This window comes from Carcharodon carcharias, chromosome 4 (assembly GCF_017639515.1).
Source record: "Carcharodon carcharias isolate sCarCar2 chromosome 4, sCarCar2.pri, whole genome shotgun sequence".
Lineage (NCBI taxonomy): Eukaryota > Metazoa > Chordata > Chondrichthyes > Lamniformes > Lamnidae > Carcharodon > Carcharodon carcharias.
In genome coordinates, this window is record NC_054470.1 from 25,475,357 (window position 1) to 25,493,242 (window position 17,886).

General features: G+C 41.6%; 1 protein-coding gene across 6 annotated transcripts in view; it reads left to right on the forward strand.

The window, feature by feature from the left end:
- Positions 1-17,886, forward strand: part of vps13a (vacuolar protein sorting 13 homolog A) — a 524,014-nt gene that overhangs the window by 486,352 nt on the left and 19,776 nt on the right. For all 6 annotated transcript variants that reach the window (XM_041186720.1, XM_041186723.1, XM_041186721.1 and 3 more), the window contains one exon: positions 17,198-17,283. In XM_041186720.1, coding sequence (XP_041042654.1) covers positions 17,198-17,283 — 86 coding nt within the window. The remainder of the gene's footprint in view (positions 1-17,197; positions 17,284-17,886) is intronic.

Sequence of the window (17,886 nt, forward strand, 5' to 3'; positions counted from 1 at the left end):
GTAGACCTTGGTGGCATCTTGCAAACAGCTGCAAACTGTTGCATCTCATTGGTCACATGTCATCTTTGCCAAAACTGGACAGCGTGTTCATTTGACGACAGGCAGAGCCTCGCAGGGACAGACGACATCATTGGGTTCCCCCAGGACATCATCAATTGCATCCACGTGACTATCAATATACCCAGTGACCGGCCAGTGAGATCCATCAACAGGGAGAGCTTCTACACCTTCGACATCCAACTGGTCTGTGACCAAAGAAGCTTCCAACATGTAATGCTCGCTTTCCTGGAAGCTGCCATGACTCCTTCATCCTCAACCAATCCAGTCTGCCTCAGATCTTCACTTCACCCCCCCCTCCCAAAATGCCAGGGGTTTCCCTTGAAGACATGACTATTCATCATTCTAATGGCTACTCTCCATTCTACATGAGTTCCAGACAGTCACCGAAGTGATTCAACAAATGTTAGTAGGACAACCACCAAGCACACCATATGGTTCTGAAGATGAGACACCATTCAGAAAGTGCTCTCCAATATCTTCTTGCAAGGGTCTCGGTCATTGTGGCAGTGTTCTTGATAACATGGCCCTCCAGATAGGTGTGAACCTTGACAACAATGAAGCCTGGAAGGAGATAGCTCATCGGGGGGAGGGGGGCAGGTGGTAAGACAGGATGAGAAAGTGGAGGCGGAGAGAGATCATGCTGAATCAAAAGGTGCTGTTGCTGAACGACAAGTGGTCTCCTACCAGCCTCCTGGAAAACGATTTCCCTCTTCTCCCTTATAGTCTACAGCATAAGATCTAGGTAGGCATTGGTAAAGCAAGGGATTGTCTTGTCCCAGCTGCCAGGTCTCCAACTCCCCTGTGACATCTTGCTTCCCCCAAATGCTGTTGAATGCTTTGATACAATCATCCGATTTCTCCCTTGTGATAACCAGTAGGCTTGGTGATGGCTGCCATGTGCAGACTAAATCAGTCCCATACTTCATCTGATTCACCTCCATTCTGGTCACTACTGGCTCTAGGCCGTTATCTTCGGGTCACCACAAACTTAATTTCCTAGCTAAACTCCATTCCTCTCATTGCTCCTTGTGAGACTTAACCAGATTCTTTGCTAAATGCAAAATACTGCAGATGCTCACAATCTGAAATAAAAACAGAAAATGCTAGAAATACTTAGCAGATCAGGCAGCATCTGTGGAGAGAGAAACAGAATTAATGTTAACATTTCAGGTGAATGGCCTTTCATCATGAAGGTCATTGACCTGAATTGTTCCTTCTCAAGATCATCTACTTGCACCTCCATAAAATTGTCAGTCTCTATCCCTGCACCAGCTCACCTGGGTAATGAAAATCTCATCCATGCCTTATTATCTCTAAATTTGCCTATTTCAGTGCACTCCTGACCAGCTTCCCATTGTCAATCCTCTATTAACTTGAGGTCAGCGAAAACTCTGCTGACAGTACCCTAGCTCGCACCCAAGCCTGATCCATAATCCCTGTGCTCACTGACCTAAATTAGCTCCAGGTCCAGCAATACCTCAATTTTAAACTTCTCATTCTTGTTTTCAAATTGCTTTATAGCCTTACCCCTTCCTACCTCTGTAGCTTCCTCCAGCCTCACAACTGGACAAGATCTCTGCACTTCTCTAATTTTGATCTCTTGTGCAGCCCCTACTTTAATCAAAAGCAAAGAAAATACCGCAGATGCTCGAAAACTGAAATAAAAATAAGTGTTGGAAATAGAACGGTTCTGAAGAAGTCGTATTTGACTTGAAACGTCAACTCTGTTTCTACCTTCACGGATACCGCCAGACCTGCTGAGTATTTGCAGCATTTTGTTTTTATTCCCTACTTTAATTGCTCAACCATTGGCAACTGTAGATTCAATTGCCTAGATCCTAGCATCTGGAATTTCTTCCCTAAACCTTTCTACCTCTCTGTACCTCCTTTTAAGATGGCCCTGAAAACTTACTACTTTGGCTAATCTTTGATCATCAGTCCATTATCTGCTCATGTCTCTGCATCAATTTTTTAAGTAACACTCCTGTGAAGTGCCTTATTAGGATGCTTTGCTACATTAAAGATGCTATATTTAAAAAAAACAAAAACAACTTGCATTTAAGATTTTGCATGGCCTCATCCCTTTCTATCCCAGTAACCCCCTCCAATTTCTGCACTCTTCCAATTCTAGCTTCTTGCACATCCTCCACCATTACCAGCTATGCTTTCAACTGCCTAGGGTCAAACTTCAGGAATTGCCTTCCTAAACATCTCTACCCCTCTAAGTTGCTCCTTTGAAACTACCTCTTTGACCAAGCTTTTGATCACCTATCATATTATCTCTTGACATGACTTGGTGTCAAACTTTCATAATTGCTCTCTATCATTTAGTTAGTATTGTTGAGTTTCTAATTGTACCAAATAACTTCAATAGGCCCAAGTAAAGGGCTGAGAAGGAAGCTTGCAGCATTACTTGGTGTTATATCTATACCTCTTAAGGGACTGTCCAAGATCTTGCATGTGTCTGCCAGTATAGTGGACTCCATCTACTAATGTTGCAGTTTTAGAGCAGAGAATGGTTAGATACTCAGAATCGTTTCATTTAAATGCTGACAAGTTTCAGATATGTGACATCACTTTCCAGGGGTGTTCTCCTGAACAGTGGTCCTTTCCATCCCCTGGGGGATGGAGTGGGGGGAGGGGGGAAAACTTGTACTTCAACAACTCCTAGAAGGCAGTGTTTTCGATTACTAATACATCCAGGATATTGTACAGTTCATACTGCCTGTAAGGAACACAATTAGCTTTATCTGTTCCAAAGAAAAGTCATATTGGACTCGAAATTAACTCTGTTTCTCTCTCCACAGATGCTGCCAGACCTGCTGAGTTTTTCTTATCTGGATCTGTTGTGGAGGTCTACATTTGAGAAATAAGCTCTGAGAATCTTGATCTCTGCAGATTTCTTTTTTGTCTACTTGGTCTATAATTAAGGAGATGGTCAGAGTAATCTTTTGTACTGGATCCTTTACAGCTCTTGAATAACAACAATTTGCAGTTCTGTGTTTGACTTCCATTGCAGATTCTGCTGTATTTTATCAGGTGCAGTTTTATTATGGTGAAATGTTTGATCAGAATTTGAAATCTGAGCGTTTGATATGTGAACCTGCTTGTTTGCACAATTGTTCATGTCCCTTAGGTGCCCCTTAGGTGCTACTTCAGGTATTGTTTAATCAAAGTGAAATTTTGTCAGTGGAAAATGATCAGGCTTCCTGATTGCTTATACATCATTCCTTGCTGGAAATAGATGGGTGGACATCAGGTGTTACATGCCTGCACTTATGTAGCCTGTCAACGCTAGGCACCAACACAAAGATTGCCAGATTTAGATGAGGTACCAAGACATATGAAACTGTCCCACAGCTTGGACTGCAGGAAAGGAAAAGGGGACTAAATTCACAAAAAATATTGAATATGAAGATTGTTCATAAAGAAACTTTAAACTTTACAGGAGACAAGGCTGCTCAAAGTATAAAGATCGCAATCCAAGGCAAACATATTGGGAAACAATGCCAAGATTTCACATAGTATTCGATCTATGTGCTTTTAACTACTGTAGCACAGTTTCACATGATCACCAGGAGATCCCTTTGCTGAATATAAAGTGGCCATGTTGTGCGTAAAGCTGCAACATTCACAGGTGTTCTATCATTTCATTGTGAGTTGTGATTTTGTAATCATTGGGCAAAATATTGGCGTTGGCGTGCGGAAGTGGGCCTGACACACTGACATGTAAAATGATGTGAGATGATCTCGGGCGTGCGTCCCAATGTCATTGCGCGTCATTTCGATGTTTTGTTCAGCCGACACGCATCGGAGGCAGCTGCGTGCCCACCGAACCTATTAAGGCCATTTAAAAAAAATAATTTAACTTATTAAGAAGGCTGTCCATCCAACCTTAAGGTTGGCTGGCAGGCAAAAAGCCCAAGCAGCCTTCACATTTTTCAGGAAACCTTATCCACAGTGGGATGAGGTTTCCTGAAGGTTTTATAAAATAATTAAATAAATTTTGTCAACTTCACAAACCTGTTCCAGCTCATGTGACACGTAATAAAACTTGTTCAAACAAATTTTAACTTTATTTTTTTATAAGTTTTATTATCTACTTAATCTCCCTGAGGCAGCTCTGTGCCTCAGGGAGCCACGCAAAAGAGCACAGGCCCCAACTCTCCCTCCTCCCCCGGCCAGCATAGGTAGCACTGAGCGCTACCGGCTGTGCAATATGCTGGGCAGGCCTTAATTGCCCAGCCTGCATAAAATGGCAGTGCGCAGCTGATCACGGGTGGCAACTGGTCCCGCGCCGACTCCCAAACAGCCTGCCTGCCATAGGAAAAATTCACCCCATTGAGTTTTTGCTAGCTCTTTGAAGAATCTTTATGAAGAAGTCGGCCAAGCCATATATGAATGAACAAGAGCAGTACCAGCAAAAAAATTATGAAAAAGAAGCAGCAGGAGGGGCAAGAAAGAGGGGACATGCTCACAGAAGGCTTTTTGTTCACCTGACAAGCCCCTGATAAGGCCCTCTGCTTCTTTGGACTGTATGAGGAACCATATTTCAGGTCATTTTAGACCTCGGCATCTCCCTGAAAGAAGACCTGCTGCCTACTTTGCCACTGACATGATCATCTGGTAGTGAAAGTGACCACAACCCTCAGCTTTTACACGGCTTCCATGGGGACCTATCTCACTCATCCAACCATTAGCATAGGAGGCAGGTCACAGATGCTTAATTTGCCAGAGCCAGCCAATTTATTTAATTTCCAAATGATGAAAGCATTCAGACTGAAAGAGCATTAGAGGTGCACCTCTGACATGCTTTCCCAAACACAGGGCACCATAGACTACACACACTTTAAGGCAGTTCTGACTAGCCAGGAGTTTTTCTAATTGCAAGGGCTTACACTCCATCAATTTTCCCCAGAGACCAGTGGAGGCAGGGTCATTGAATATTTTTAAGGCTGAGTTAGATAGTTCTTGATTAACAAGGGAGTCAAAGGTTATAGGGGCCAGACAGGAAAATAGAGTTGAGGCTACAATCAGATCAGCCAGGATAAGAGGGGCTGAATGGCCTACTCTTCCTAGTTCATACGGTGAAAGAACCACAAGGTGATGATGCATAGTGTGAGGAGCAGTTTACAGCCTGGAATCCAGCAATGCACTTAGCACAGTACCAACATTGAGAGATCTCTTAGTGCCACATCAGAGTAGTAAGAATAACAGTCGTGTAACCTTCAGTCTCTAAATTGTAACTTTGAAAACACTATATTGGCTTCCACACCTGTGACATAACAATAAGGGAGAGACAGAATGTAGCATGTTGAGCAGCTCAGAAGATATGAGGATGGTGAGCAGAGAAAGGAGAAAAAGGGAAGTGACCATGTGTAAGGTGTGAGGATACAAGAGTTTTTTTTTATTTGCTGGATGTGGGCTTTGCTGGCTGGGCCAGCAGTTATTGCCCATCCCTGGTTGCCCTTAAGAAGGTGGTGATGAGCTGCCTTCTTGAACCACTGCAGTCCATGTGGTGTAGGTACACCCACAGTGCTGTTAAGAAGGGAGTTCCAGGATTTTGACCCAGCAACAGTGAAGGAATGACAATATATTTCCAAGGCAGGATTTTGAGTGACTTGGAGGGGAACTTCCAGGTGGTGGTGTTCCCATCTATCTGCTATTGTCCTTCTGGATGGTAATGGTAATAATGGGTTTGGAAGGTGCTATCTAAGGCGTCTTGGTGAATTCCTCTAGCCCATCTTGTAGATCGTACACACTGCTGCTACTGTGCATCGGTGGAGGAGGGAGTGAATGTTTGTGCATGTGGTGCCAGTCAAACAGGTGTCTTTGTCCTGGACAGTGTCAAGCTTCTTGAGTGTGGGAGCTGCACTCATCCAGACAAGTTACACATTACACTCCTGACTTGTACCTAGTAGATGATGGACAGGCTTTGGGGAGTCAGGAGGTGAATTACCCTTTGCATGATTCCTAGCCTCTGACCTGCTCTTGTAACCACAGTATTTATATGGCTAGTCCAGTTCAGTTTCTGATCAATGATAACCCCCAGGATATTGCTAGTGGGGGATTCAGTGATGGTGATGCCATTGAACGTCAAGGAGAGACTTGTGTGGCACAAGTGTTACTTGCCACGGCAGCCCAAGCGTGGATATTGTCCAGGTCTCTTGCTGCATTTGGTCATGGACTGCTTCAGTATCTGAGGAGTCGCGAATGGAGCTGAACATCAGCAAACATCTCTACTTATAACCTTACGATGGAAGGAAGGTCATTGAGGAAGCAGCTGAAGATGGTTGGACTGTGGACACTACCCTGAGGAGCTCCTGCAGTGACCTCCTGGGGCTGAGATGACTGACCTCCAACAACTGCAACCAGCTTTTGTGCTAGGTATGACTCCAACTGGTGGAGAGTTTTTTTCCCTGATTCCCATTTGACTCCAGTTTTGCTACGGCTCTTTGTTGCCACACTCGGTCAAATGCAGCCTTGATGTCAAGGGCAGTCGCTCTCATCTCACCTCGGGAGTTCAGCTTTTTTGTCCATTTTTGAACCAAGCCTGTAATGAGGTCAGGAGCTGATGGCCCTGGCGGAACCCAAACTGGCTGTCAGGGAGCAAGTTATTACTAAGCAGGGTGATGAGTCCTTCCATTGCTTTACTGATGATCGAGAGTAGACTGAAGGGATGGTAATTGGCCAGGTTGGATTTGTCCTGCATTTTGTGTACAAGACACACTCGGACAATTTTCCACATAGCCGGGTAGATGCCAGTGTTGTAGCTGCACTGGAACAGCTTGGCTAGGGGTGTGGTAAGTTCTGGAGCACAAGTCTTCGGTACTATTGCTGGAATATTGTCAGAGCTCATAATCTTTGTACTATCCAGTGCCTTCAGCCGTTTCTTGATAGCATGTGGAGTGAATTGAATGGCTGGAGTCTGGCATCTGTGATGCTGGAGACCTCCGGAGGAGTCTGAGATAGATCATGCATTCAGCACTTCTGGCTGAAGGTTGTATCAAATGCTTCAGCCTTATCTTTTCCACTGATGCATTGGACTCCCCCATCCTTGAGGATGGGGATATGTGTGGAGCTTTTTCTTCCAGAGAGTTGTTTAATTGTCCACCATTCACGACTGGTTGTGGCAGGACTGCAGAGCTTAGATCTGATCTGTTGGTTGTGGAATCACTTAACTCTATCACTTGCTGCTTATGATGTTTGGCTTGCAAGTAGTCCTGTGTGTGGCTTCACCAGGTTGACAGCTCATTTTTAGGTAGGCCTGGTGCTGCTCCTGGCATGCCCTCCTGCACTCTTCATTGAATCAGGGTCGTTCCCCTGGCTTGATGGTAATGGTAGAGTGGCAGATGTGCTGGGCCTTGAGGTTACAGATTGTGTTCAAGTACAATTCTGCTGCTGCTTGCCCACAGTGCCTCATGGATGCCCAAATTTCAGTTGCCAGATCTGTTCGAAATCTATCCCTTTTAGCATAGTGGTAGTGCCACACAACATGATGGCGGGTATCCTCAATGTGAAGGCAAGACTTTGTATCCACAACCACTGGGTGGTTGTCACTCCTACCGATACTGTCATGGACAGATGCATTTGCGACAGGCAGGTTGGTGAGGATGAGGTCAAGTATGTTTTTCCCTCTTATTGGTTCCCTCACCACCTGCTGCAGCTATGTCCTTTAGGACTTGGCCATCTTGGTCAGTAATGGTGCTGCCGAGCCACTCTTGGTGATGGACATTGAAGTCCCTTGGCCATTCTGCGCCCTTGCTACCCTCAGTGCTTCCTCCAAGTAACATTCAACGTGGAGGAGCACTGATTCATCAGTTGAGGGAAGGAAGTACATGGTAATTAGGAGGTTTCCTTGCCCATATTTGACCATGAGGCTGGAGTCGATGTTGAGGACTCCCAGGGCAACTCCCTCCTGATTGTATACCACTGTGCCACCACCTCTGCTGGGTCTGCCCTGCCAATGGGACAGGACATACCCAGGGATGATGAAGGTGGTGTCTGGGATATTATCTGTAAGATATGAATCCGTGAGGATGACTATGTCCAGCTGTTGTTTGACTAGTCTGTGAGACAGCTCTCCCAATTTTGGCACTAGACCTCATAGATTAGTAAGGAGGACTTTGCAGGGTTGAAAGAGCTGAGTTTGCTGTTGTTGTTGTTTCCGGCGCCTAGGTTGATGCCAGGAGGTCCGTCTGGTTTCATTTCTTCTTTTGTGACTTTGTAGAAGTTTGATACAATTGAGTGGCTTGCTTGGCCAGAGTCAACCACGTTGCTGTGGGTCTGGAGTCAAATGGCAGATTTCCTCAGTGAGCCAGATAGGTTTTTACAACAATGAACAAAGGTTTCATGGTCGTCATTAAACTTTTAATTCCAGATTTTTATTGAATTCAAAATTGTAGCAGGATTTGAACCCGGGTCCCCAGAGCCTTATCCTGGCTATCTGGATTACTAGTCCAGAGCCAATACTACAATGCCATTGCCATCGTGCTGTGTTGTTGTGATTGATAGTGAGGGAAGTGATACAGGGGTGAGGAGTTGTCTGAATGGTGCAGGGGGGAGAAGAGATTGGAAGGGATGCATTGTAGGTGTTGGGTTAAAAAAACAATATTTACTTATCTAACTAAGTCATCCTGCACTGGATGCATGTCCGTGACATGATATTGCTGATGGTCACATCTTAACAACCTCACCTTTGTTGGAGGAACAAGTTTCTTCTTCCCAGTTGGGTGGATCAGTACATCCCTCCTGACCCTCACTGCACTTGTCAAACAGTCTGGGGAAGATCCCCCTCTTTGCAGCCATGTTGCTGGGCAGCATACCTGCAGAACCATGAATCAGCCAAGAAACCCCAAAAGCACTGTTTAAATTGACCAGGCCCCCACGTTACATCATATTGTGTACAATCTCAGAGCACATTCTGTTACTGAGTTAAAAACCAAGGCCATGGTGTTTATGTTGATGATAACCTTTCAGATGGATTTGAATTTCAGAGCATCGTTTCTCTTCAAATTTTATGAACCCAAAGTTTGCGAAAGTTGTGTGAACCAATATTGCCAAAGAACTCAACCGCATGGTAGACTGTTGAGCTTCGAAACCAAGGGGAATTTCATACATTACTTTTCACCTCCCAGGCAACTTGATTGGTTTTCCTGCTTCACTATATACACTGAGATTACTTGGAACTTAATTTATGAGCAACCAAGATGAAGGTTCGTAGTGCAAGGCATCACCAAATTTGAAATAGTAAAATAATAGATGTTAAATTGCAGAGTAATGAGTAAGTTTTAAATTCTTGAAGCAAAATTGAATTAGGAGTTCGACAGTTTTGAAGAATGAACTGGAGATTATGCAATGAGACTGAGTAGAAAGATAAGATTACTGAAACCCATATGAAAACAAAATGTATTGTAATATTCAGATTCTCTCTCTAGCTCTAATCTTTGATGTGATAGTAAAATTGTGGTGTGTTACCAGAAAGGCAAGAAGCTTCTTGCTATGAGGCAAAATTCCCACTTCTGAGTAAAGTTCAGCTGGTACAAAACCATAGATTTAAAAAGATCATTCTGTGAATGAGATATTTGTGTCATGACATTGACAAAATAAAAACAGGATATGCTGGAAAAACTCGGCAGGTCTGGCAGCATCTGTGGAGAGAGAAAACAAAGTTAATGTTTTGAGTCTGTATGACTTCTTCAGAGCTTTCATGACATTGACAAAGTTCTGGTGTATTAAAATGAATGAATACATTCCAAAAACATATTAGAATTTCCTCATTAATGTTTATTAACATAAAATGGCATCTTTCGCTTCTGAAAAACTTTAAAGATATCAATGTACTAATATACACCCGTAGCAGAAATAAAAAGGTGTGCAGTGTAACAGGAAATAAAAAGCTTGTACGCACAGCCATCAGCTGACATCAAATAATGATTTTGTGAAATGTTTTGTGTGACAAACTGTAGACATGGTGAAAAAATGTACCATTTAAAAATATTTAAAAGAACAAGCACATCACAATTTGATGACACCGAATTGGAATTTGCAGGAGATTTTTCTACATTGCTGACCCAGGTTAGGCTCTTTCTTCTAATTTTTACCATTACTTTTCATACAGCCAAACTATATGAATATTAGACTTGAATCTACACCTCCATTTAAAATGAGCTGTGTTCTACTGGTTCAGTGAGAGGATGTTCTCTGCTATTACTCCAAGCCAAATAGATAAGGATAGTACAAAATGTAATCTTTGCTGTTTACGATTTAACCAATTCCTTCTAGAATGTCAGTAAGTCCGCTGCACCCAAGGGTTACAAAGGAGAAAATCGGCCATTATTTCTGTTCTTGCTTCCTCGCCAGACCCCCACCCTGTTGCTGCAAGTATGTAATTAGACACTGATAAGACTAGATTAGAGTTAGCTGGGATTGCCTTTAAGTAAAGGGCTGTTGCAACTGGCAAAATCATCTCTAGCAGGTGACCACCTTCCGGAGAGGAGGATCAAGGGAAGAAAATTAGGGGATAAAAAATGTATGTGAACCTTGTCAACTGATATCTTACTGATGGTAATTCATCCATTTATGAGAGAAAATAGTTTAAAGTAATTATTCCATTAATGGCAATTATTCAAGTAATGGTATTGTAAATCATTTTTAAAAGAACTTTAGTACATCGGGATGTGAAATAGGCAATGAATGGTTTCTTATTAAAAGCACTGTAGCACTACATTAAAATTCATACTTCCCTTGGGTAGACAGGCTATAGTTTCTGCCGCTCCATGAAATGTGTTGGCCATAGCTAAAACTATTACTCATGTCTATCTCGAGCAGAAAACGGAGTTCTCTCTACCAACAGAGACATCTAATTAATGATCTGGGTTTGTGGGAAAAGACATGTCAGCAAAAAAGAACAGATATTGGAAATATCAATAAGCTTAATTTTCTCTTAACCAGTCAGTCTTTGCTTTCAGATTTTGGTGTTGCAGAACAACAAAGTGCTATAATGGATGATTAGTATGCTTGGGATCAAAGTGCAAGAAATAAATGCCATTTTAAATAATATCAACGAAGTTTCACACAAATGGAACAGAGGTAGAATGGCATAATTCAGCTGTCGTCGGTGGGACATCAGCTCACTGCTGGTGTAGTCAGATCAATTTTCATAAAAACAAACCAAGAGATTGTGATAACCTTAAAAATACTAGGAAACAAAAACAACAAGCAATATTGCTGAGCTGAACTTACGAAGGAAGAAAACAGTTTAGCTTAGTTTCCTCCAGTGAACAGTGTGATGTAGAATCAATGAACATGAGAGCAATGAAAGAAGCCACAAATGCCATAGGATATCTATTAAGCTAGGCCAGGAGAAGTTTAAAGACAATGTACTGTTTATTAATGCAAATAAGGAAGATTGTTTTAATTTAGGCAATCATAAAGAGGAACAGCCAACTCCAAGACAGAGCATAAGGAGCTATGTCACTCAGAGAAGATGGCTGAGAATCATCTTAGGGAGGAACTCCAGCTGTGTCTTTGTCTGTCTTAACCTTTGTAAAAAGTTAGTATATAAATAAATGTGTTCTCAACAAAAGACCATTGCCTTCCAGCTAGGTCTCTTCTAGAGTAAGAAGCTAATGAATCCCGAGGTAAACCCATGATAACAGAAAAACAGCACTGCCTGTAGGACCACTACCAAAGATTTCAAAAGCAGCAATCCTTTCAAAATAAGGATTTCCTCACTATACAATTTCACTATGCTTGATTTCAGGACTACCTTCCATATCCCCACTGAAAGTCCCCATTTTTGTTGTCTCATGCATACAAAAGTCATTCCTCATTGTATTCATGTCTCCAGGACAAGAGTCCAATAGGATTAGTGGTTTTGGCTCCTATTGCAAGAAAGCCATCGATGGTGCCTGTTTCAATTCAATGGCATCCAGATATGAAGAGCTCAATCACAAAAGGCTGTGCACAATATTTGTAAGAACTATGTTTTGGTTTGTGTTGGATTCATAAAGCCAGCAATGTGTGATTGACCAACAGAGCACATTAGCAAAGCATTGTCTAGGATTAAATTACTTTCTGGTGCCGTAATTTTGGTTCAGAGTAGCCCTGCATACACCTATGTACAAAATATCAAGGTATAATAAACTTCAAGATTAGGCTAAATGGTGTTCCTATAAACTAACACTTATTATCACAGTAATACAGTTCTAAACAGTAACCTCAGAAAATTACAGATAAAAGTGGCTCAGGTAAGACACTGGCCACTTCAAATGCTGATGGTCATTTGATTGTTTTCTTCTATTGTTCCCATATACATTCACTTAGGATAATTAATTCAGCTTGGTAATTTTTACAGCTGGTATGCTTAATATTACTAAAATGCCCTGAAAGAAACCTCTCACTGAGTTTCCTTCCCTAAGCATATGAGGAGTAATAGACAGTTCTTTAAAGGTGCAGGATGAAAATTATATACTGCACATGGTCTTCAAAAGAATTTTTTTTATTGCACATTAACAAATATTGCGCTAGTGGAAAAAGAACTCCAGAAAGCACAGTACAAATTATAACTTTTTGATTCTGGACATTGTTTCTCTTTTATAGCTCAAGTTGTCTTCATAAGATCAAATCATGGGACATCCAGCCATACATAACTGAGAAGTATACTTTCTAGTTGTCACAAAACCTGGTGCAGTGCTTCAAAAGGTCAAGAAGGTTCTTTTTTCTGCTTTGAGATTTCTCAAGCTTCAGGCAGGTTTGCTTGCCCCCCGCTGATCAAGTATTTTTTTTTTCTTTCTGGAGTTGAGAAGAATGAGAGGTGATCTGATTGAAATATACAAGATTTTCAAGGGGCTTGACAGGGTAGACACAGAGGTTGTTTCTGCTGGCTGGGGAATCTCAAAACATAGGCACAGCCTCAGGATAAGGGGAGAATCATTTGATATTAGAAGAAATTTATTCACTCAAAGGGTTGTGAATCTTCTACCCCACAGGATTGTGGATGCTCCATCTTTGAACATATTTAAGGCTGGGAGATTTTTGGGGTCTCGGAATCAAGGGACATGGGGTATAGGTGGGAAAGTGGAGTTGAAGCCCAAGATCAGCCAAGATTATGTTGAATGGCAGAGTAGGCTTGACGGGCTGTATCGTCTCCTCCGGCCCCTACCTCGTGTTCCCTTGCATTCTTCTCTAGTTATATAAAATTTGCTCTTACTCTCAATAGTTACTTCAACAACTACAGCAAGTTGTATTTATATACTGCTTCTGGTGTAAGAAAACATCCTAAGATGCCTCATTGAAACATTATCAAACAAACTTTGACACAGAGACATATAGAGATATAAGGGCAGATAACCAAAAGCTTGGTCAAATAAATAGGTTTTAAGGAGCATCTTAAAGAGGGGTAGAGAGGTTCAGGGAGGAAATTCTGGAGCTTAGAGCCTTGGCAATTGGAGTCATGGTGGAGTGATTAAAATTGGAGATTCTCAGGAGGTCAAAATTAGCAGATATCTTCAGGGCTGTCAGGCTAAAGTAGATTACAGAGATAGGGAGGGGTGAAGCTATGGAGGGGTTTGAAAACAAGGATAAGAATTGAGATGTTGAGTCTTAACCAAGAACCAATTAGCACAATGAGCATAGGGGTGATGACCGAGCTGAATTTGGTGTGATTTAGGGCACAGGCAGCAGTTTTGGATGACCTCAAGTTATTTGGGGATGTTTTATCAAGGGTAGAATTTGAAAGGCTGGCCAGGAGTGTATTGGAATTGTCAAGTCTAGAGGTAACAAAGACAAGAGTGAGGGTTCCAGCAGCAAATAAGCTGAGGGTGGGTCAGATGGGGTGATGTTATTAAGATGGAAATAGCACGGTCTTAGTGATGGCATGGATATGAGGTTGGAAATCCATTTTGAGATCAAATGTGACACCAAGGTTACTATAGCTTGATTCAGCCTCAGACAATTGCCAGAGAGAGGGATGTTCTCAATGACTAGGAAACAGAGTTTATGGTGGACACCAAAAACAATGTCTTCATTCTTTTCACTATTTAGATGGAAAAAAATTATGTTCTAGTCTATGACTTGAGCATTATTCCAAAATTATTTAGAAAAGATGCTTCTTGTGCTGATTCTTTAATAACAGAATCACTCATCGACCCAGTTAGCTTTCCTAACCTCTTGAGAAAGTAGTTTGACTTCATAGAATGATTTATGGGTTTACTGAATCTTATGAACTAGGAGTAGGAGTAGACCACTCGGCCCCTTGAGCCTGCTCCACCATTCAATAAGATCACGGCTGATCTGGATGTAAGCTCAACTCCACATTCCTGCCAACCCCTGATGACCTTTCACCCCTTTTCTTATCAAGAATCTATCTACCTCTGCCTTAAAAATATATAAAGGCTCTGCTGCCACTGCCTTTTGAAGAAGAGAGTTCCAAAGACTCTCAACCCTCTTTTTAAAAAAAAAATTCTCATCTCTGTCTTAAATAGGCGACCCCTTATTTTTAAAAAGTGACCCTAGTTCTAGATTCTCCCTCAAGAGGAAACACTCTCCACATCCACCCTGTCAAGACCCCTCAGGATCTTATTCAAATCAGTTTCCAAATTAAAATAATTGACATTATAATTTAAACATTTCCCAAACAGTTGATTCAGTAAAGTACACAATCTTCACATTAGCTCTTTCAGCAGCCAAGTAATGTACGTGAAGAAGCTAGATTCCAATTTAGGTGCTTCTATAATTAGTTCATAATGCTCCTGTGATCAACAGTTCAGAAGTAGATTTTTAAATGGATATCCAAATTTTGCTCAAGTATTTTCCTTCCTCAGAAATGGAAAATTGCATTAAAGTAAGGCATTCTTGGATGAAGAGACCAAATGTGTGTAAATTTGCTGCTAACACAAAGATAAGTAGGAAAGTAAATTGTGATCGAAGAGAACAAAGAAATTTAGATAGGTTGAGTCAGTGGGCAAAAACTTGGCAGATGGAGCATAACGTGGGGAAAATGAACTTGTCCACTTTGGCAGGAAGAATAAAAAAGCAGTATTTTATTTAAATGGAGAGATTGCAAAACTCTGCAGTACAGACAAATCTGAGTATTCTGTATACGAATCACAAACTATTAGTATGCAGGTGCAGCAAGTGATTAGGAAGGCAAATGAACGTTGTCGTTTATTGCAAGGGGAACAAAATATAAAAGTAGAGATGTTTTGTTACAATTGTATAGGGCATTGGTGAGACCACATAGGTAGTACTGTGCAGCTTTGTTCTCCTCTCGAGAAGGGATTAATATCATTTGAAGCAGTTCAGAGAAGGTTCACTCGACTAATTCCTCGGATGAAGGAAGTTATCTTATGAGGAAAGGTTGGACAGAATGGGTGTGAATCCATTTGAGCTTAGAAGATTGAAACATTATAAGGTCGAAACATTATAAGATCCTGAGGAGAATTGACAGGGTGGATGCCAGGAGGATGATTCCCCTTGTGGGAGAGACTAGAACTGAGAGCACAGTTTAAAAATAACAGGCCTATCATTTTAAACGGAGATGAGGAAAACATTTTTTCTTGAGGGTAGTTGGTCTTTGGAATTCTCTTCCCCAGGGATGGTGGAGACAGGGTCATTGAATTTTTTTAAAGCTTCATTAGATAGATTCTTGATTGACAAGGGAGTCAAAGGGTTTTGTGGGTAGACAGGAAAGTGGAGTTGAGGCCAAGGCCAGCATCTTCTGGTCGGCGGACGGGGCCCACTTGCCGATGCGTAAAATGACGCGGGGATACGTTGGACATGCGTCCCGACATCACCCCGCGTCATTTAGATTGTCAATTCGGCGGGCGCGTATCCGAGTCAGATGCGCGCCTGCTGACTTGTCAACGGCCTGTTAAGGCCATTGAAAAACAAATTGAACTCATTAATGGACCTGCCCGTCCAACCTTAAGGTTGGCGGGCTGGCCAGGAGCCCAGGCGGTCTTGTGAAAAAACAAGAAACCACATGAGTGATTTAAAAAATGCAGAATATTTTACAATAAAAGTTACGGACATGTCCCACCTCATGTGACGCTGTCACATGAGGGGACATGGCAGGGAAATTTTTTTCTAATCTTGATTCAAAATTTTAAATTGGAGCTGATCTCGCTGAGGCAGCACTTTGCCTCAGGGAGATGTATGTGCTCTTTCACGCATATGCTCTTTCCCGGCTGAGGGAATCCCACCAACCCCCCCACCACCGCCTCCCCCACCCCCGCCCGCACTTGGCGCGCATAGCGCTTCCTGGCATACGTCATGCTGGGCGGGTCTTAATTGGCCCTCCCATGTAAAATGGCAGCGCGCTCTGATCAGAAGCCACCCGCTCCCGCACTTCCCCCCCAACGTGGGGAAAATATTGCCCCATAATCACATCAGCCATGATTTTATCAAATAGCGGAGCAGGCTTGAGGTACCTAATGACCTACGCCTGGTCCTTGTTCGTATTCCATTTAATTTCCATGGCAAAGAATGGCAAAGCCAGCTCTGTCTTAGACTTACACCATCTGATTGCCTGGCATGAACTTTTATTTGTAATGCTAATTAATTTTCTTTCATTAGGTGTATTGTTTAATTATACATAATTATTTATTGTTTTTGAAATATAGGGCTAAACAATTTATGGGCCCAGCTACCTTCATTTTAAAGTTTTATTTCTTCAACTTATAAGTACCTTCCTCTGTCAGAATTTCGCTATCATGGTCTTCAGTAATTTAGCACTAAGGTTAGCTGACACAAGGTGTGCTGCTATTGGGCTGTTTTAATTATTATAATAATTTACGATTAAACTCTTCCTCGAATATGGAATTGTTTATATTACAAAGTGTTTCCACTTGCAGCCTGGTTGTGGCATACAGTGAGGGTAGGTGAGTTTGAATATTAACCAAGACTGATTCCGGTTTTTTCCATCTGTATATTTGTGCAATGGTTATCATCTTGAACTGTTTATACAATACTATTATAATAAATAAAATTGTTACATTTCATGTTAATATCACATTTACACAAGGTGATTAAATTGTTTCTCACTTGAGTCATATTTACATTATTTACAATGCACTGAAGGGAAAATACATACTTATCAAGTTTGTTTTACCACCTCTATTTTTTTTTCTCCTAGAAAATTGAAAATGGAAGATATGCCAAATACAAGTACTTTGGCCATAAAATGATTAATGACTCAGACTTGTTTATGATTACAAAAAGGTAAGATTGTAAGCCATTACAGGGGTTTGGAAAATTTGTTTTGAAAATTTTCCCATACTGACAGTTATTATTCTGTTCGTTTTGCTTGCAACATTCTGTAACCAAACTACACTTGGACTGAGTATTTGAAAGATTTCAAATCCTTGGTGTGAAGTTAATATTATGTTTTTAGGTTTTTATGTTAATGTGCTATTTGGGAACAACGTCAATTACCACTTGCGTAAGTGGAATTATTTCCTACAAACTTGGTGTCTTATCTGCCCAAACCTCAGTAAATGCTGCAAAATTGAACATGGAACACTTATCGTTGCATGCCAGTTTACTGGAATATGTCATCTGTCACAACATCTAGCAGAAACATGTACACTCTGGTGGACCAAGGTTCAGTCTATAAATCAACAGACAGATTTATTTAACATAAAGATTAAAAGCAAAATACTGCGGATGCCGGAAATCTAGAACAAAAACAAAACTACCTGGAAAATCTCAGCAGGTCTGACAGCATCTGTGGAGTGGAATACAGTTAACGTTTCAAGTCCGAATGACTCTTCATTAGAACTAAGGATAAATAGAAAAGAGGTGAAATATAAGCTGTTTTTTTTG